The 21,358-nt window shown below is 34.7% G+C and overlaps 1 protein-coding gene across 1 annotated transcript; it reads right to left on the bottom strand.

Moving 5' to 3' along the window:
* Positions 1-2,118: 2,118 nt before the first annotated feature.
* On the bottom strand, positions 2,119-5,569 carry klf17 (Kruppel like factor 17). The gene is made up of 3 exons (XM_034006375.3): positions 5,346-5,569; positions 3,585-4,632; positions 2,119-3,220 (listed from the first exon to the last, which is right to left on the bottom strand). The coding sequence occupies exons 1-3, from the start codon at positions 5,427-5,429 to the stop codon at positions 3,045-3,047; spliced, it is 1,308 nt and encodes a 435-aa protein (XP_033862266.1). The 5' UTR covers positions 5,430-5,569; the 3' UTR covers positions 2,119-3,044.
* Positions 5,570-21,358: the final 15,789 nt, after the last annotated feature.

The following is a 21,358-nucleotide window of genomic DNA, read 5'->3' as shown; positions in this document are numbered from 1 at the left end:
CCTGATAATTACCACCCACTGTAGAGATCAAAGGTACAAGATATTTCATCTCACCTGGGACAGAGGTGGCTCATTAAAACAACAATACAACCTAAACTCATTTATTATCGAGAATTGCATATTATCATATTCATAGAGTACCTCGTTTTAAATAAAGTTTTTGCATTTATGTAATAACACCTTTTCGTGGGTTGCTGTAGAAACAGTATCATGGGAAAACTCGACATCGAGCAGCATAGGTCTGCACCTATACATATTCAACAAATAAATTAATAATATAGGCCTACTGTTTAATATGTCGTAGACTATACAGCAATGACACTAAGAATGCCCTAATTGCCATGAAACGTATATCAGCGAGTCAACACCATCTGAAAACAACTTAGATTTTCGATGGCGTACGATATGCATGCATTTTACCTTATAAACTGTTTTATGGGTATCATCCTCAAGGGGGCGCCCATGTTATATACTTTAAAATCAGGAGTAATCAAGTAAAATCTGCAAACTCACCTCACTGTTGGTATTATTTGGCATCATCCATTTCTGTAAAACACAGATAAAGCTGAAAACAGACACGAGGCTGCCCAAGTGCTGCATGTCTCGTGGTGAGATAGACGTTGTTCCTTGAAAGTCAAAAGTAAATAGATAACTGCCATTTAGTTTGGATTCCACGTCAAGGCTCGTCTAATTTATAACAGAATCCTCGCCTGCTTTGCTATTTGAAAATAGTACAGTAATTATTTTGTATTGTATATTTTTAAAGAACAGATTTATGTTCTCACACTATAATTGTTTAAGAATTCAACATAAATCGTATGCACAATTTGACATGTAGTTCTACTGTAAAGTTTATTTTGGTAATGTCTGCATTACATTTTAATAGAAACACTAACGTGCTTGTAATCTGTTTCGCAAGATTTATATTTAATTCTTAAAAAATTCGGTTTACAGTGCGGTGCATAGTTTACAGTTTTTAGTTTGTCCCACTGTCGCAAAACATTCACGGCTGAATTGTATTTCATTGCTTTATATTTTATTAGCAATAACGATGATACTGCTGGCCTTTTCGTGAAGCTATTTGGTAGTCTACTTTGTTCAGTAGTTTGATTTAGAATTTGTAGATATTCTAAAGAAGACAAATGCTATAGACGTCATGTGTCTCTTCAGACGTGATTAGATGCCAGAAATAATGTTTAATCTACTGGGTTGGCTCCAATGTGCAGTTATGATAATTCATCCTTAAACACAATCCTATATAGCTCACTGTACTTAAAGGATATAGCCTACTGTATTGTCAGACGATAGTTGTTTTTTTTTTGTTTTTTTTGTGAGGGTTACCAGGTCTTTTTTTTTCTTTTTTATTGGAAACAGTAAAATCGAAATAAATAAATAATGTATTTGTTAACACATGTTTTAAATGATTTAGACTAGGATATAACAAAAGGTTTAGCTCATGTGATGTGGTTTATAACGTGTATGCGCTTCCAAGATCTTAGTTTTAAAGGCGTCAGCACCATGCCTCGTTTCCAGCAGTGAAGCAATCTTCAGAAAATACAAGATCATTTAAGAAAAGAAAACAGTCCATCAGGTAAAATAATGCTGAAGCAGTTAACTCACAGAAAGTTCATTTGAACACGCTGGCACATACAAAGAGAAAAACACATCACACTCGTTTCCCCAAAGGTAGAATCCCTATGTTATATTTGATACATGCTGCTTAAAGTTGCGTCACCATAAACTGGTAATTCAAGTTAAACGTGCATTGCTAATTCTGCCTGTTCTTGACAAAAAAAATAAAAATAAAACTTAAAACGTGTAAAATACAATTCACTCACTATGCCATTTTTTGTGATAGCGTTCAGTCAAAATTGGATGTTATATTGTTAAAATAAATCTACTTAACGTCATTTTTATATGGTAGCACCTAATTGTATGTATTTGTTGGTCTAAGTCTTTTGTGTCAACAAAATCATGTAGTAGAGAAAACAGGATAAAGGGGACTTGCAAAATTGAATTGCAGCAGGGTATTTTGAAAAAGTATTCTGATGAAGCTAAAAATAATCAATTCAGTAAGTTTTAAAATACACAAGAAATGCAGACAGCAAGCCATGACAGATCTTTTTTTTCTTTTTTTTTAATATTAACTTTATTTTTCTCAAAACACACAGCAACATACATTATATATTTACATATATATATATATTTTCTTTGGATAACCAACTATACAAAAGCATCCACTTTAAAATAAGAAGATAAACACCACATATTGCACTTTTGAAGTGAGTTATTTAGCTTTTAGCCTTCGTCTACATAGAAATACCAATACAAAAATAGTAATAATAACTTTTTTGGAGAGCTATATGAGGCCAGTAAACAAGTGGTTAATAACTTCTGCTGAAAAAAGTTTCAAGTATATGCTTAATAAAAAATACAGTTCATGTATATCTTTACAAAGTGTACAACTTCATTAAACAAGGCAGTCATCAGTACCTGATTCTGTAACTTTTTAAAGACCAGAAACTCGAGAACATCAAAAACAATGATGTTTTACAGACCAAAAGAGTCGGCAGTAAAGGAATTAACTAGACGAAACAAGCAAACATTTTATACACAGAAAGATTTTTTTTTTAAGTTATAAGACACAGATTAAATAGTTCCCACAGTTCAATTTTTTTTTTTCGTTTTGCCTCTTGACATGGTAGTTTTACGTAAGCAATATTAACAACAAAAAAAACGAAGGTACAAACAAATGTTCGGTTTCAAAAAGCTATACACAATAATATACAACATGGGTCCCGCCCTGTTTTGTAAAAATTGAAATGCCACAGCTGACGTCATTATGTGTATTAGGCACATCAAGAAGGTTAACTGCTTAAATACTAAGTCTTAATTTAGTGACAATTTTATATACATAAATTAACGTATTGTTTACCCAAAATATGTGATCTCTTATAAATAGCCACTTTATTCATTTTATAATATTATTATAATTATTTTTTAAATGTTCAAGGTTTTTTTTTTTTTTTTTTTTTTTTTTTTTTTTACATGTGTCTCTTCATGTGCAGTGCCAGGTGGTCGGATCGGGAGAAGGCCCTCTCGCACAGGTGGCACTGAAATGGTCTGTGACCAGTGTGTTTTCTGTAGTGGCGAGTAAGTTCATCAGATCTGGCGAATTTCCATCCACAGCCTTCCCAGTTACAATGGTAAGGTTTCTCACCTGGAAAAAAAAATAACAGAGACAACTGGTTATTAGTACTGAAGACAATTTGAAAGCGTGAAATACCAAAGTTCAATATAATTTCTGTTTAGATTAAATAGATTTCTTATAACTGTACATGTAAACACTTTTTTTTTCAAAGGCAAGTGTATGTGTGTGTGTGTGTGTGTTTTAGTTTACTTTATATGTCCAATCAAAAATATTCACCAATTTGTATGGCAATTTGACCAGAAGGTATTAAGTAGTTATGCTCTTTTCTAAAAGATGTTAAGTATACAAAACATTCTTATCTCACAAATTGTAAAATAATAATAATAATAATAATAATAATAATAATAATAATAATAATAATAATGTTGTTTACCTGTATGAGTGCGCATGTGAGCTTTCAGATGAGAGCTCTTGGTGTACGTCTTCCCACAGCCCGGGTACTCGCAGTTGTGGGTTGCTGTCCGCTTTCTTGCCCAGGATCTGCGTCCTCGTTTGGGTTTGCAGTCTTCTGGGGTGCAGACGGGCGCAAAGAATTCCAGGTGCGGAGAAGACGGAGGAGTCGGCATCATACCACGCATGCCTTGGTGATGAACCTTCATGGGCTCTCTAAAGATGTTGAATTGTCCGTGAAACTGAGGCGTGGCTTGGTGGTGGCCATAATGGTTTGTATATGAGTTGACGAAATGATACTGCTGATGAAGGGCCATGTGTGGGTGGGGGTGCATATCAGCGATAGAATGGCAGTCTTTTGGAACCATTTCTTCTAAGGATGCCGATTGGGGTACCCTATGGTGAACAAACCCACGATGTGGCACTTGATGAATATGCTGTTGGTGATGCATGGGCAACAGGGGTGGCTTTTGGTCTATCATCTGCCCCATACATTCAGCTGCCATCATGCATGAGTGCTCCTGGTTCTCTGTTTTGATTTTTAGTCCCATGTGGTGCATATTGTCCGTGCGCATGGATAACTGAATAGGATTCACGTTGGGTGTCCTAAGCTCTGTGTACTCCCTTCTATCCACGACTGCCTTCATGCTATAGTCCTGTTGAATGTCACAAGAACCGTTGTAGTTCAGCTCTGGGGTTAGGAGTTCAGCGACCAGGCTGTGGTTTGGGCTTCCTGAAAAGCTATTGCTGTTACCGTAGTTGTTTGGCGTAGGGTAGGAGCCGTCGCTGTCGTATACAGTACTGCAGCTCTCGGGCGTCTCGGGCAGCGGGTAAGCTGATGGGTGTAAAGAGTTATTCCCATTCTCAGATGCAATGGTATTGGACAGGATAAACTCTAAATCCAAGAATTTGCTTAAATCATCTTCCTCCTTCTTTAACGACGCTGACTCAACGACGTTGAATTCAACTTCAATGAGTGGCCTGAATTCGTTCCTCGCTCCATTACCGTCGTCGCGCTCCACCTTCCACCTCTGCAAGTTGACAAGAGAAGAAAATATATTTGTAATTATTATTATTATTATTATTATTATTATTATTATTATTATTATTATGATTATTATTATTATTATTATTATTATTATTATTATTATTATTATTATTATTATTATTATTTTCTTTGGGCGACTTACAGTCGTAAACAAAAAATACATTTCAAGAATCACAGTACAAGTATTAATACAATTAAGGCCAAGTACAAACAAAACGTCAACGCAAAGTAACCAGTTTCTATTCTATTCCTATATTTCTGTCTGATGTGATGCCTAAAGCTGTCATCAGAGAAAACCAAGACGAGCCAGCTTCAAGCATATGGAAATGTAACCTGTTATCTAAATCAGGTTATATGGATTATGTATGTATTTATTTATTTATTTATTTATTTATTTTACTTTGTATTACTACACATCCGGAATGTATTATTGTCTTTAAAAGCATTTCACAGTATTACATTTTGGTATTCAGTAAGTAGATAATGTACCGTGTTTTGGATTGCATGCCAAGATAATTGGTACAAACCAAATGTAAAAATAAGAACATTTTAAATGATTTAGTCGTGCACCCGGTATCAGCAAATAAATGTATTGGTAGATGTTTTGAGCAACAACAAAAATATCCAATTACGCATTGACACCCTTGACAGTTTAAAAACAAGACACCCCACGAAAGTTTAAAAAATAAAACTTACATGCACAATTTCATCTTGTTTTTCATCCATACTCTGGTCAGCAAATGTGGAGATTGAAGGCAGCATGGCATCGGTTAGAGCCATGGTAAAGAGTTTGTTTTGACAGGCACAAACTCCTAGCAATTGGTCTCAATTTCTAAATCCAGTCAGTGAGGAAAAGTTGAGTTTTAGAAACTGTTCTACACAGCAAAGACTTCGCAACTGCTTGAACTTTGAAAGTGGCTGGATTGTTTTATCTCGCCACAGCCCGAAAGGCTTGGCTAGTGTTACATTCTAATTGGTGTAGCACAAATGAGACCACGCCCATTGTACCTACCCTTCTTACTTTTGTACTTTTGCCAAAAGACCGATTACGCTTCTTATGAGGGTGGAATTACATACTAATCTCAATAGCCTTTAATACTAAGAAACTAATATTACTGAACGACAAAGCAGAACAAGTTTTCTTTCTTTCATTTTCTTAGCTAAATAAAGCTGTTTTTGTGGTACTGATAAAATAAAACCTACAGTACTTGGTATGTGTAATTTAATTGCAGTTAGACGTATGACAATATAAGATCAAGTTACAACCTTTACTGTGACCGTTCAATTAAGACACTAGGCGAGAACTGTGTCCATTAGGGAAACTAAGCAGCGTTTTGTTTTCTAATCCTTTGCTCTTAAATTGTTAATTTTGGTATTAGGAGAAACAAGCACCCCGTGTAAAATCTGATAACAAACAAGATATGACGTGACTGATAAACACAGGTGCATATTCAAATACGAATAACAGTATAGGATTAAATAGAATAATGTGTTTATATATTGCATTCCAATAACATTTTGAAAAATTGCACTTCGTTTAATTTACCTTTTTTTATTTCGCAATTTAGTTTATAGCTATAGTCTTTCAAATACAAAGCAGTTCCAATTTTATTTTAAATATATGCAAGAATAATCATATATATCAAGTAAAACTGATTTTATATGTATGCAGCTTTTATTTCTGAAAATACAGTGATATATACAGGCTATATTTTAAAGTTAATTAATACCGGTAGGCTACTAAAAATGAAATGGATTAATATAAGAGGTTGGTTTCCTCCTAACTGCTATGTGCACGTTTGCCAGACAGCATTAGAAAATCGTATCATTTTCCTGTTCAAGTTGTCAAAAAGTGATAAGGCCCTTATCTATAACGTGTATGTTCTAGGTTTCTGTGGCTAGTCAGTCTGGTTCAATTTGAAATCCACGCATTCTAAGAAAAACGTTTAACAGCCGCGGTATTGGGGGAAAAATGTAAATGTATAATTTATAAATAAATAAATAAACAGATGCAACATCATTCACCTCCTTTCTGTCCGTCCGTCTGTCTGTCTGTCTGTCTTTTTGGTGGTTTAAAACATACACATATTTTAAAACAGCATTGCACTGGCAATTTGTACAAGCTGGGAATTTTTCCTTTTCTCTAGTCTCCAGAATGTAGAACATATTCTCACTTTACAGCAATAGGGGGCTCCACTAAACTTCTTATATTTAGAATAATGTAAAGAATAGAGATAGATTTGGACGTGCAGTGTCTCCAAACAACAGCAGTGCACTGAAGAAACAATGAATAAAACTAGCTCAAATAGAGATCAAATTGAAAGACAAATAGTGTAATCAGGGCTGATTAGTGAATCTTCCAATCCAGAGATACTACTGCAAACACGTTAACAGTTAATATTGGATGGACTGGATGTTAACTTGATTTATTTTTCTCTTTTTACCTTTTTATAACTGCGATTAAAATGACTGCGGATGACATGAGGTGGCAATTCATTTGTTAATAACGCTAAATATGATGAAAACGCTATTTTACAGTAAATAAATAACAATAAAGATATCTTACACTTTTTGTAAACATTCTAGCGAGTTGAAATAAATAATGCTTAATGTTTTTTTAAAAGTTTAATTAAAAATACAACTCAATAATCTTTAGCAACAAAGAACAGGTGCATTCGTGTCCACACTTGCAACGATAACTGTGTTAATGAAGTGAGACCTTCAAACATTTCCTATCAATGAACATTTCGTGTAAGGTATACAGATAATTGAAACAGGTTAGCAGATAGCGATTTTGGTGAAGATTATCCAAAGCGAGATTTATAAATTGACTTTATCTTTTATAGGATGTACACCTTGAATTTCTCCAATCAGGAGCAAGCTAGAGTGCCATCGCTCACTCAACAACATGCTCAGTTCAGTGGTTCGGTTCTATATTGCGACATCGTAATTTCAAATATGATAGAGTTATCACCTGTTTCAATATTCTAGTCGACTACTTGTCAGTGCAGTGTTTCAATACGACCGGTCGGCTAGCATTACTTGAAACTAGATGAATTACGTAGCATAAGGGGAACGTGTATTTTGACAAGTCAGGAAAACACGTTGGTGTAATCATTATTGATTTAAGAGAAGAAAACGTTCAATTATTGAGTTAAATTAAATGTGTTGTTATTTATTTAATTATTCTTCACAGAATGTTGCATCTAACCCCACCCCCCGTTACAAGTGACCCTGGCCATGGGGTCAATTGTAACATCGGACACCTTACATTTCAAGCCCTCTTGCCGTATGTATATCAGCTCTTAAAACAGAATAACAATGGGGATTGGTAGAGGACAGATGTAAGTTGTTTGTATCAAAGTCTGGTCAAACTATAGCTCAAATCATCTATGCGTAATGGAGAAAAAGGTATAAAAAATGTTACAACTGTCCCCGGTCTCCCCCTAGTGTTGTCTACCAGTTTTATTTACAAAATAATAATAATATAGTTCGATGTATAATTAATTATCATGTCCAAATCTATAAGAAGCATCTAAACACAAGCCATTGCTGGTTATAAAATAATAAACTGGTTAATTTAACAACGCAACGCCTTTCCTCTTGTATCACTTAGCTCTGGTAAACATGGCCAGTTGTATCAAGTTAGCCTAGACAATATGTTGACCCATTACACTGCACTGTTAAACACATGATTATGCATGGTTCTAGTTCGTATTTGATCGTTGTAAATCCTTGTAAGCTATCTTCTTTTTTTAAACACGGTGTTGCTAATTTATTAACACAAAGAGTAAATAACATCGTTATCAATACAATGTCATCCAAAACACACTGTTCGTAATTACATGAGTTTTTTTTTCTTTTTTTTTACTAAATGCACCCCTGTAATATGTTGCTGTGTTTTACTATTAGGCAGACAAACACTCGCAGGCACTCAGATTTACGTTTTTGTTTTACAATTCAGGATACATTGAAGTTAGCATTTTAAAAACAAATCGTTAACAGCAGATCATGTATGTTTGCAAACAAAGAGACAGCGAAATTAAGATTTTAACCCGAAGAAGACTTATAAAGTAACGTTTCTTATCATTGTTTCACAGTGTTTTCCCCGGCTGGACAAAAAACAATGTTATCAGGGCAAGGGTTCAAGAGCCAGTCGGAGCTAAGCTATAAAACCCTATTTACATGGAACTAGACTTCTGGCATCATTAGAAGCAAACGGTGGAAAATAAAGTACAAAGTAAAACAACCAACAGCAGGCTAATACAATCTCCACGAGTTTTAAGAATAGCAGATCATACCTTTGTTAATCTATAGGCTGTATCTGCATTTCTCTATTCGTTGACCAGAGTAAACTATATAATAATAATAATAATAATAATAATAATAATAATAATAATAATAATAATAATAATAATACATGTGTGTAATTACAATATGTCCCTTCAAGCAATGCGCAAACAAGTTTGCATAGGTTACATATTGTTAAAGCGCATCATGCATCAACGTTAGAGTCGATGCAGAATCAATCTTAAAAAAAAAACTAAAAAAAACGTTATAGACCTACTCATAAACTGAGGAATAATGTCACGGTATGTTATCTACGATATAGTTACACAAAGCTGTTTCTGCGGTGAGCTGTTTCTGCGGTTTCTGTAAAATATGTATTTTACAGACTATATTAAATAATACACATCTACTGCGAATGGTGATTTTTTGTGTTATGGTGGCGTTCCAGGGCTTGTCTCTTCGTTTTTATACCCCGGTTATTTTTAACCTGCCTACGCAAATCCTAAATCCGGGATAGCCGATATGTCTGGAGCCAAATGGAAATGGAAATGGTGCAAATTTCCGGAGCAAACTCTGTATCCCTTCCCTAATAGCACTGGGGCACACAGGCTTCTCTCAACTTTCACTCTTAGCCGGGGGGGGGGGGGGGGGGGGGGGTGACGGGACACGGACCACGACTCAGACCCTGTGACCAAACATAACTGTTATTGTTACACTGATGGCTGAGATATCCAGTCATAAGCGCATGACTTGTTCAAATAAATATTAAAAGATTCTAACTGACATGAAAGGCTCTAGTAAGATAAGGAGTAAATTGAAACCAAAATACAAGTTCTAGTCCGGTAGGCTGCAGTAATTATGATGAAGTGATGGAAGTGACAAAACATTTCTTTATATATACACGAAGAACAAGTTATTAGATGTGTGCATTTGTGGACATATCCATATAACTCATAAATAGTTCAGATTGAATCACATTTTATGTTGATTTTAATTGTTTTAGTCTATAGACTGTAGTAGCTACCAGTTTATCCCTTCTAAAATAGACTTGGACAAAACTGGTGCGGATAGTGCTTTTCCTTGGTTTTATTGTGTAGTGTGTTCGAAGAGAAGGGAAGTTCACTGTTTTCTAAACACAATTAGTAAGATGGTAGATAGGGCCTATGCAGATAGACTGGGAAAGATAGCAAACTGGAGACATTCCATTTGGTTTACAAGACATGCATAACATTACTTTTTTTCTGATAAATGCACATGACACTAGCACGCGAATAATTTTCTCAGTGTTCCTCTAGAACATCATCCTGTCCATTTGTTAAGCAGAAGGTGCGCCAGGCGTGCAGGATAGTTTGTGTGCGTGTTCCGCAGTCACAGGTCCCAGTTTGGGACGTATTGATTTGCGTAATAAGTTATTTCACACGACTTAATTTACAGGGTAACGTTACGAGGTGCAACATATAATAGTCCCTGTTCCAATGTTTAATTAGTAGGTGGCTTTGTAAATTTAACCAGACCAGAATTTGACCATAGGAGAAATAATTGACATACCTTCTTTTTTTTATTTAATGCGCAAGGATAGGCTACCTAAAGCCTGAAAAGTAGATCTCTGTTTATCTTTTCATCAGATAGCAGAGTCGTGTTCATTTCATATCAATGTTTTTTTTTTTTATGCCCGCTATGACTGATTAAACTAGGTTTAAAGAACATCGTGTCTATCTATTTGGACTAATATGTTTATGCGTATTAATTTTGGGAGTCGTTTCATTTTAGCAATATATATATGTATGTATATATACACATACATTTAGCACACTATTCTCACTTGGTTTTTGCGCTTCCTTGCGCATAAATAGCGCGTAAACCAAGTGAGAATAGCGCCCCCAAAGCATCCATTCCCACTCCAAGAACATACACGTTATAACAGGTTTATAAAAAAACTATCCTGGATTATGCATACACACATGCAGGTGGTATATAGGCTACTCCCACTGGCTCCTTAGGTGTATCAGACATAAAACAATTTTACTTCTCGATTATTCTTTATTTGAATAGGCTTTAAGTTGGACTACAACCCATGAAGTCCTCCTGCACCACCCACCCATCTTTGTTTCCTGCATTCATTTTCTCATTCCTTTTAAGGGGTTCAGTCCGAGGATTTGCGATTTAGATATAATGTCACATTGAAAGTCTGTTCTTTAGTAAATACAATTGACAGGAACAATAGTGAAGGTAACCATCCCCAAATCCCACGGAGCAGTCTGGGATACATGGTTAGGAAACACGCTGTCCTTTAAAACTAAGAAATATGTAGGCCAAGTAATACAAAAACAAAAATGTATTGTAAATCCACATGTTAAAAAATAAACATAGCCTAAATGTTTCGAAACAGATTTAAATTGGTTTGAGAATATATGAAAGAAACATGTTAAAAGTACAGTATAAACCATTTTAAAAGTATTTAAAAATACTTAAAGGGAGTCACAGTCTGAAACATTTGACACCATCCAGCGAAGCTTTGTGACATCAAGGTGTGTCAATAGCAGTGATAAATACTTTGTGAAATGGCAATAATTATGTGAACGGTATAGCGTTAAAAAATAAATAAATAAATAAATAAATAAATAAAACACTTGACACATTAAACAGCATTGTAAAACAGCAACAAATAATTAATTCCATGTTGGTTCATCGGTTTAAATAGCATGTGTGATTCAAAAACAAAACTAACATAACACATATTAGCGCAAGCAAGGACAAGAAGCAGCGATTTTAGGAATATTGGGATTAAATAAAGGGCTCATCGAATTAGTAATCTACATTCCCAGGGGAGTTTAGGAGCCGCTAGACTAGATACATTTACCACTCTCATAATTTTTTATGCCTTTCAGAAAAACATATATAATTGATATACTTGCCATTATAGTAATGTTCTGGTTAGATTTTCTTATACTGTTAACTGGCATTTAAGATAATTCTAACCGTAGAAGGTGCCATAGGATTAAACACACACACAAATGACGGCCTATAATTTACTGTTGGCTATTGGCGATACATTCTTATGGGTTTGACATGAACGCTGATTGATGAAATCTATGAGGGTTTTATAATGCTATAAAAACATATTTTATTTTTCGTATTCAAGTAGGCTACACAATCTTAAAAAGAACCACGGTTAAAACAAAAATGAAATAATTAAAACGATGTATTAAATGTTAACATAGATGACGTCCACACAGAAAAGCCAATGGTATCCATCCATGTCTGCATAATATTGCGTATATTTATTTTAACGATTCGAGATGAGTTTATACATTTATTTATGAGTTTATTTATTATCATTTATAATTTTGAACAGTTTGAGCAGGGTAGTTTTTAACTAATTGTAGCCTATATTTAGTTCCAGGTTTTGCATCAATGCATGCGAGCGCTAACCCATTGAGATATCTCTTTTGTAATTGATGATATACCGTATTAACTTAAATGACTAAATACTGTATACATTTAGCTCATGTAGTTCAACTCTCTTCACATGTTGTTAATGATCTTTTAAAATGTGATTTGCCATTTTTGAGTAATAAATCGCTTTCCATATTTAATAGAAAACTTGGTCACGCTTTATTTTAAGAGACGCGGTTTTCCGTTTGTTAACAGTTTACAATTAGCTTTAAAACATATTTACACGTATATATACATAAATATATATAAATGCATTAGGATGTAATAAAAATAATTTACAGGGGAAAAAAATTACACAAGTGGAAAAATAATCACCCAGAGGATGTCCCCTCCTTCATCAGGAAAATATTATCTCCAACAAAACAGGTCATAATCGCTATTATTGTAACAGCACCTTTTAGTCTCAAACTAATACACCTGGCCAAAATTTCCATGGTAATCAACTTTTTATTGTTGTGCAGTCACTAGGTTATCCACATAGGTTGCTGCCACCCAGGTGGTCTTCCTGCACATATTTTTTATTTTCAGTACATATAATTCTGTAAATTATTCTTGAAGTCAAAACCTTTAAATCCATGACTGAGTTAGTAGAAAGTTACTACATTTATTTATTTATTTATTTATGTATTTATGTATTTATTTATTTATTTATTTATTTCTTGCCCATCCATGTTTTCTTCATAGAGAAGAAAATGGCATTGATTGCTGCTCCAGATAGTAGTAATAAAGCCAAGCCAGCATTCAAACACAATCACAGGATAATTACAAGCCCTCAAGAGCCGATCCACAATGAAGCCAAAAATATAGCATAAAAAAACCCAATTATATTCCAGTTAAAATAATCAGTGATAATGAATGAAGCTGCAAGTCTAGACATATGCATAATACTCATTATTTTCTCTGAAGTATGGTTTCATCAGGTATACAGTATATGATTCAATTTTGTTTTTGCCTCTTTCTCTGTATATAAAAACAATTGCAAAGGCAGAGATAATTTTAATTTGAAATAAAATGAGAGTGTGGGGTTGGGATTGGAATTGATTATTACGTGATACGGGAATGAAGAGACAAATCTTTGCATTCAACCCACAGGAACATATGATTTTTCAAGGCTTTTCTTCGGCAAAGTTGGTCTCGTCATTTATCTTGCCACCAGAAGCCCTTTATATGCTTGCAGGCGTATTATACACACTTTGGTGTAGTTTATTCCTTATATTATACACAGTGGTGGAGCGAGACCTGTGTATAATAAGATTGGATGGGGGCGAGAGACCTGTGTATAATAAGATTAGATGGGGGTGAGAGGCCTGTGTATAATAAGATTAGATGGGGGTGAGAGGCCTGTGTATAATAAGATTAGATGGGGGTGAGAGGCCTGTGTATAATAAGATTAGATGGGGGTGAGAGGCCTGTGTATAATAAGATTAGATGGGGGCGAGAGACCTGTGTATAATAAGATTAGATGGGGACGAGAGACCTGTGTATAATAAGATTGGATGGGGACGAGAGACCTGTGTATAATAAGATTCGATGGGGGTGAGAGGCCTGTGTATAATAAGATTAGATGGGGGCGAGAGACCTGTGTATAATAAGATTAGATGGGGGCGAGAGACCTGTGTATAATAAGATTGGATGGGGGCGAGAGACCTGTGTATAATAAGATTAGATGGGGGTGAGAGGCCTGTGTATAATAAGATTGGATGGGGGCGAGAGACCTGTGTATAATAAGATTAGATGGGGGTGAGAGGCCTGTGTATAATAAGATTAGATGGGGACGAGAGACCTGTGTATAATAAGATTAGATGGGGGTGAGAGGCCTGTGTATAATAAGATTGGATGGGGGCGAGAGACCTGTGTATAATAAGATTAGATGGGGGCGAGAGACCTGTGTATAATAAGATTAGATGGGGGCGAGAGGCCTGTGTATAATAAGATTAGATGGGGACGAGAGACCTGTGTATAATAAGATTGGATGGGGACGAGAGACCTGTGTATAATAAGATTAGATGGGGGCGAGAGGCCTGTGTATAATAAGATTAGATGGGGACGAGAGGCCTGTGTATAATAAGATTAGATGGGGACGAGAGACCTGTGTATAATAAGATTGGATGGGGACGAGAGACCTGTGTATAATAAGATTCGATGGGGGTGAGAGGCCTGTGTATAATAAAATTCCCAGTGTATAATAAGGTTGATGATTAACTGCTAACCTCAATGTTTAAAAACAGACTCTACTGCTACTACATGAACACAACAAAACACTGTCAATACCAAAACAAACAACAACTGCCTGCAGATTTAAAGTTTTGTCCGCAAAAGACAGGGAGACATTTCCAGAATAACGCAGGTACTCTTAGAAAAACAACAAGCGACATACATTTAGTAAGACAATACCGCAGCCACATGCCCTCCGTGTTAGGCAGTTTAAATTGATGGCCCTCAGAAAGCAGAGGCTTTGCAAATTTTCTATTCAGATTCTGAGTAATAATACATGTAGTTTTCATGTGAAAATAAAATATATCAAAACTGTACATATAAGGCTGTAATTCTATTTGCAGTTTGTGGTGACACTGGTAAATCACTCCAGCTAGCTCTCTTGTGATTTATATGTCATCAGAAATCCTCAATAGAATTACAGCCTTATTATGCACTCGGTGTATCTTCTTCTTCTTCTTCTTCTTCTTCTTCTTCTTCTTCTTCTTCTTCTTCTTCTTCTTCTTCTTCAGACTCTGTTCCACATTTCTATATCCATCTACTAGATCTTGCATTTCACATGCTTCACATATTTTGTTTTCAAAATGCGATTATTCGTAGGCCATGATTTCTGGAAAACGCCCTGTAGCTCTGTCTGTGAATGTGGGGTGTTGTATGTTTATGCAGTGGTACATTGACTGTTTCTGTTCTGAAGGTTGGACAATGTGACATTTTAATATTTTATCATATGAATTCCAATGGAATAGCATGTATTCCTAAGGCATTCCATTTGAATTCATGATGAATCTGTGGCTAAATAATCTGTACAAATAGAACTTTAATTAGATAAAAACTAGAAAACAAAGGATGCATAGGATTGTTCAGCCATTTTATTTTTTTAAAGCAAAAATGTATTCGGCTTGACTTGATATGAGCCCAACTCAATAACCCCACACTTTTCTATTCTCAAGTAGATTAAGGATGCTCATAAAATCTACCAGCCCTTCAGTTTATTAGAAAAACAACATTAAGAAGAGTAGTCACTACTAAACTTGCATGCTATTTCACTCCTGAAGAGCTTAGCATCCACAGTGTGATGAGTCATAATCCAGTTGGGTGACTGATAATGTGCTGAAGGAGGCAGAAGCTGCATGTTCTAACAAGCAAGGAGATTATAATATGCAAAGACAAAAGTGAAGCTGTTATGTACATTTTATGAAAATGCAAAACAGTATGTGTTTTGCGTTTTACATTCTTGAAATGTATTTGTTTACGACTGTAAGTCGCCCTGGATAGGGGTGTCTGCTAAGTGCTAAGAAATAAATAATAATAATAATAATAATGTGTGTGCATGTGTTTGTGTGTAAACGTGTGACTGCCTATGTAAGGACTCCAGCCTCAATGGTTGCAAATAGGATTTGTGAGGACCTCAAAAGATTAGAGATAAAATATACACAGCAAATTGTAATCTAGTCTACCCACAATCAATTATTTACCTACATTACAAACTTTGTAAGAAAACTTAGATGTTGTGTCCCAAAATAGAGAACACATTCTGAAAAGCTTTTTGAGTGAAGATCTTTAATGTAAGTGAAAATAAAACCATACTGAATTTGAATCCTTACAGAGATGAAATGACAAAGTACATATAAAGAGTCCTTCCTAATAGGATGTTTTTTCAACAGGTCCAGAAAGCAGGATACTCATTGCCAGAACCAAACATTCTTGGGAGTTAATTAAGTCTACAGAGGAAAACCCTTCCTCGGGGAAGCAAAGGAATGTAAAACAAATGTGTAAAAAAGAGGTTATAAGAGTAAGGTGTTATAAAACCTGAAAATAGGAATTATAAAAAGCATGTTATATTTACTATATAACAGGGCATGATGCTTTCCACTGAAGACTATCATTATAATTAGATGTTAAACTATTATACCCAGCCAACATCTTTAATCGATGCCTATTAATAGATAATTAAACCAAAAATGTACTTAAACCATAAGTGTTGATACATGAAGTGTTTGAAGTGGCACCGGTGACACTTCAGACAACTTTACATTAACCTTTTTCACTGGCACATTAGTTTCACCATTTGAATGATACAGACCACTTGCTTTGAGATGTGCAGCTGTCTAGGAGTCTCTGTTTATTCCTTAACCAAACCCCAATTCTAATCCTTACAATTTACAAAAATATGCAGACTATGCTGTAATAAGAAGTACAGTTTTAGATATTTACTTTCTGATTTATATAAACATAACAAAAACAGAAATAAAAAAAACCTTAATAAAACGAATTTGCATTTTGCACTTGAACATTATAGAACACCAAACAATACATATATCATATTCCAGTTTTTTTTTTTACATAGTCATTTATGTGCAGCCAGTTTTTTGTTGGTACATTAAATACCTTTTTGTTGGTCTAATCTTTGGATTAATGCATCTAAAGGGGTCTGTGGTTGAGTGTCAGATCTCTGTGCCTTATTTATTTTCAAATAGAAGAAAACTGTCTAGGATTTTTGCTGGCCATCACAAGCTTTGTTGAGTGAAAATGACATTCTGTCTCTTTAGTTAATACTTTAATAACCATAATTAAACTACCCAATTTTCTTTTTACAAGGATTACTGTTCTATAGGTTATCCAAATGTATTGTCTGATGCCATTTAAAAAACGAATCAGCCAGGGATTTCTCACGAACCCCTAATTATAAGATTACAATTATGCCTTTTTAAAAATTAAACTAATTTATGCCTGGACATGGGGGGTATGCTCATAGGCGATATACTAATTGTGTATTGTTTCAACATTTTTGAAACCCATCTCTATGTATAGCTTATTTCAATGTTGAATAACTACAGTCAGATGATCCTGAATTGCAGATACAGCACTGTGCATTCTCATTGCATTCAAACTTAATCCCACTGTTTGTTTCAGTGCACGTTAACTGCAGTTTGCTTGATGGGACGCTACAAATATTTAAAAAAAATAAAAATAAAGCCTTTGGGATTTAATTTTTTTTCCCTAGCAAGCACGTAAAGCATTGAAACAAAGTTCCAACTTGTTATTGAAAGTATTTACATAAACAAGCAAAGTGCATAGGGTGTTGACGTATTCAATAAAAATTCATGTGTTTTCTCTGTGCATACATATGGTTATATGTAAAATGAAGACAAAGTTGGTAATCTGTACTACCGGTTTTATAACGAAGACACACCTTCATTGCTCTGTAGGAACTGGGATGAGTCATAACCTCTCAGACATAACCTGTTTAAGGGATATCTGGCGCCTGTTTAAACCTCATTGTTTGATTAAGTTACAAATATATTCATCATTAACTTGTGCTGCAGTATAAAATATACAGTAAAAGTGTTCTCCGGAGCACAGCACTTCTGATTTTAAGTTGTTCCATTTTCTAAAAAGAATAGATCAAGCATCTAAGTAATTACCTGGAACCAATTAGAAAATATATTTTTTTTGGTTCTTTTGAATAATATGTCTTATTAAAGATTTCGGTAGCTCTTTAGACTACCAATACCCTTACATGGTAGGTAAAACAATGTTGTTCACATAGCCATTGCCATGTCATTGCACAGCAGTTACCAAGTAAGAGCAGAAAAATTATTACAATGTAATTACATGACTATATTTGCCCTCCTCTAAAAAGTGCTACCAAGATTTTTTGTATGTTTGACGTATAAAAACTCAACATGTCCCTACATTTTAAGCAAAGACAAAGAGAATTTGCGGAGAGGAATAAACTAATCTGAAAGATAAAACAAACAGAAATAAACTACTCAGAACAACATTTTACCTGTTCTTTTCTTGCAACTAAGTGGTTTTGCAAGCTTTATGCTGTCTGAAAAATGTGCACTTGCTTCAAATCTTGCTTCACAATGTAAAGAGGCAGTTATAAACAAGTCAATGAAAAGGAGGTGACCAAAGGACACATGCTGTGCTGATGCAAGCTAGTGTTGTACATTCCTTCTTGCACTGAAGTTATTTCTTCTCAGCATTCACCTACACAGAAAGAATCCTGATTGATACATGACACTTACAGGCAGCAAGCCAGAGGGACTCCACCCTAAACATATCCTCATTCAAAATGCTTGCAACTGTAGGTGCTTCAAACATTTAGAAATCCTATTATGACAATGTCTTAGGTAAACACCGCAGTTTTTCCCTGTTATAAATTTGTGGTTATCGCAATTTTCTGCAGCATGTTGTTTCTGGTTAATTTTGGGGGGGGGCAGCGGAATCACAAAGATTTTGTTGCACTGCAGTTTTTGAATAGTGGATGAATGTCTTTATGATAACACATGAGCACCTTGATTAATGACTGCCTTTGGTCATACCTAAAGGACAAACCTGTTTTTTCTGTTTTTCTTTGTCAAATGAAAATCACTCTTGTTTCTGGGAGTAAATATTTTGCTGAACATGAATGGTACAACAAAGCTCACAACACTCTTAGCTGAGAGACAGCTGCAAGTAACTGTTTTGCCTTGCTTATTTTAAACAATATATCCAAGATACATTTATTAACTACACAATCATTTACAGAATATGATTACCTTTAAACATACTATAAATCCTAAATCTAGTTTTGGTTTTGTTTTTCAAAATAAGCAAGAACTCCAGTAGTTTGCTGTTCTATTCTGCCCTGTTTGCTAGTAGTTTAAATTGATTTTAATTGTTTGCTTTTTACTGCTTTAGAACAACCTGTAATCGCTCATCCAAAAAAAAATCTTGTTAGACAGACCTATAAATATACAAATGTTAATATTTAAAGTACTTTAAAACCATCTTACTGCCCCAAATATAACAGGCAAGTCATTTTAAAAACCTCACTGAAGATCCATAAAAGGAGTTAATTGAGTTTACAATTTTGTTGCCCTGCCCCATACCCCTTGGCTGAGGAAATCCTCAAAGCTGAAAAAACGGAATATATTGTGGTATTACCACCTGCTAAGCAATCTCAAACATCAATTGACTTTCCAGAAGGTAATCAGTGCTTTTACCTGTATGGAAAAAAAAACTGCACATGTCTGTTTTGAAGGGCTATTTCTAGCAATCAGAGACACCAATACAAAATCACAGTAATACCACTGACATGTCACATCAATTGAATAGTGTTAGGAATTGGGAAAAACCATTAGTCCCTGCAAATCTCACACTCCTGTTCTTTCCAAATATCCATGAACTATCTCCTCTAGCTGACTGTATTAAATAATATAGTTGTGCCTGTCCCCAATCCTCAATGATGTACCCAATAGTTTCATACAAAATTTTAAACACACATATCATTGACTTAACACATCTGTATACATTTACAATCCCCTGGGGTTTTGCAATACATATGTACATTGGTAAACCTATCTTACAACCAGCAGAGAAGATATTCTACCTTTACAAAAGATGTAGGTGGTGAAGGTATGATGGAGCAAGGTGTGGCTGCAGCTCTATGATAGCCGACTGACTCACTGTTCTGCATCGCTAGTTGTCTGCTTGCCTGCAGATATAAAGCTGTTAAACAACACGTGCACACGTGTTTGTGGTTAGCATTATTAAAAATTATAGTCATTAAAATATAGCTAAAAAAATAAAACATATATCGTAAGAGGTTAAACAATATAAAATGTTAAATAATTAGAAGTATTTTTATAAGACAACCAATTTAGCACTTAACTAAGTTTCATTACACTAGTTTCAAAGGTTGCAATATCAGAATGTTTATATTGTATCATACAGTAGACACATTAACCCTAAGATTAGACCTTTTGTCATAACTATATATGTAAAGTGACAGTTTGTCTGTCAGTGTCTGGAGTGCTAAGGGGGTGTACATGTAGGAAGATTGTAGATTAAACTGTGATATGCCATTTTAGTTTGCCATGAGTCATAAGAGAAGCAGCCAGTGTGGAGTTGATTTGTACAAACATGTTTTTTTTTTTTTTTTAATAGGCTATACTTTAATAGTTTTGTATTGGTGAACAATTAGAGAATAAATACATTTGCCATAATTGAAATGCCTCCAGTAAAACGAATTACAATTTTTTTTACTGTATACTACTAGTACTACTACTGCTACTACTACTACTACTACTACTACTACTACTACTACTACTACTACTACTACTACTACTACTACTAATAATAATAATAATAATAATAATAATAATAATAATAATAATGTACAGGTAAATAATAAGGTTTACTAGATAGGGTTGTGCTTTTGCAACCAAACTCGTATCCTAGCCCTAAACTCCATCTCCATTCCTAACAACTAACACTTGGAATGGACTGTTGTGTTGGCTTGCAATCACATTTCACCTAGTTATAAAAATATTTCCCCTTATGTTTATGAAAAAGAGAAGTTTATAATTGGACCAGTGCCCTTAACAAAGGAAAAGCAGCCCAATTTCCAAAAGTCAGAACTGGAATTGTAACTTTAGCCCAACATGAACCAAGTACCGGTCCTACTGAAAAAATATTAGAACCTCAATGGGCCAAACTGCACAGAGAATAAAAGTGATTTCAATCCACTGAGCCAGGCAGCCTTATACTTTCTCTTATTACCTCCAATGATTTATTCCCTGATTGCACCACATATTGTGTACTTTATTTTCATAGACTGATGGGTTCTTCCTCTCCTTCTTCAAGTGTTTGTTTGGCTGTGTTTTCAGTTTTAATTACAATCTAATCTACTGTGCCCAGAATAATAATTATCCACATTACATGAAAAAAGGGGAAATCCATCACAGTCTAGCATAAAT

This window comes from Acipenser ruthenus, chromosome 10 (assembly GCF_902713425.1).
Source record: "Acipenser ruthenus chromosome 10, fAciRut3.2 maternal haplotype, whole genome shotgun sequence".
Taxonomy (NCBI): domain Eukaryota; kingdom Metazoa; phylum Chordata; class Actinopteri; order Acipenseriformes; family Acipenseridae; genus Acipenser; species Acipenser ruthenus.
Note: the sequence above shows the minus strand (reverse complement) of the source record. Positions and strands in the feature narration are given on the sequence as shown.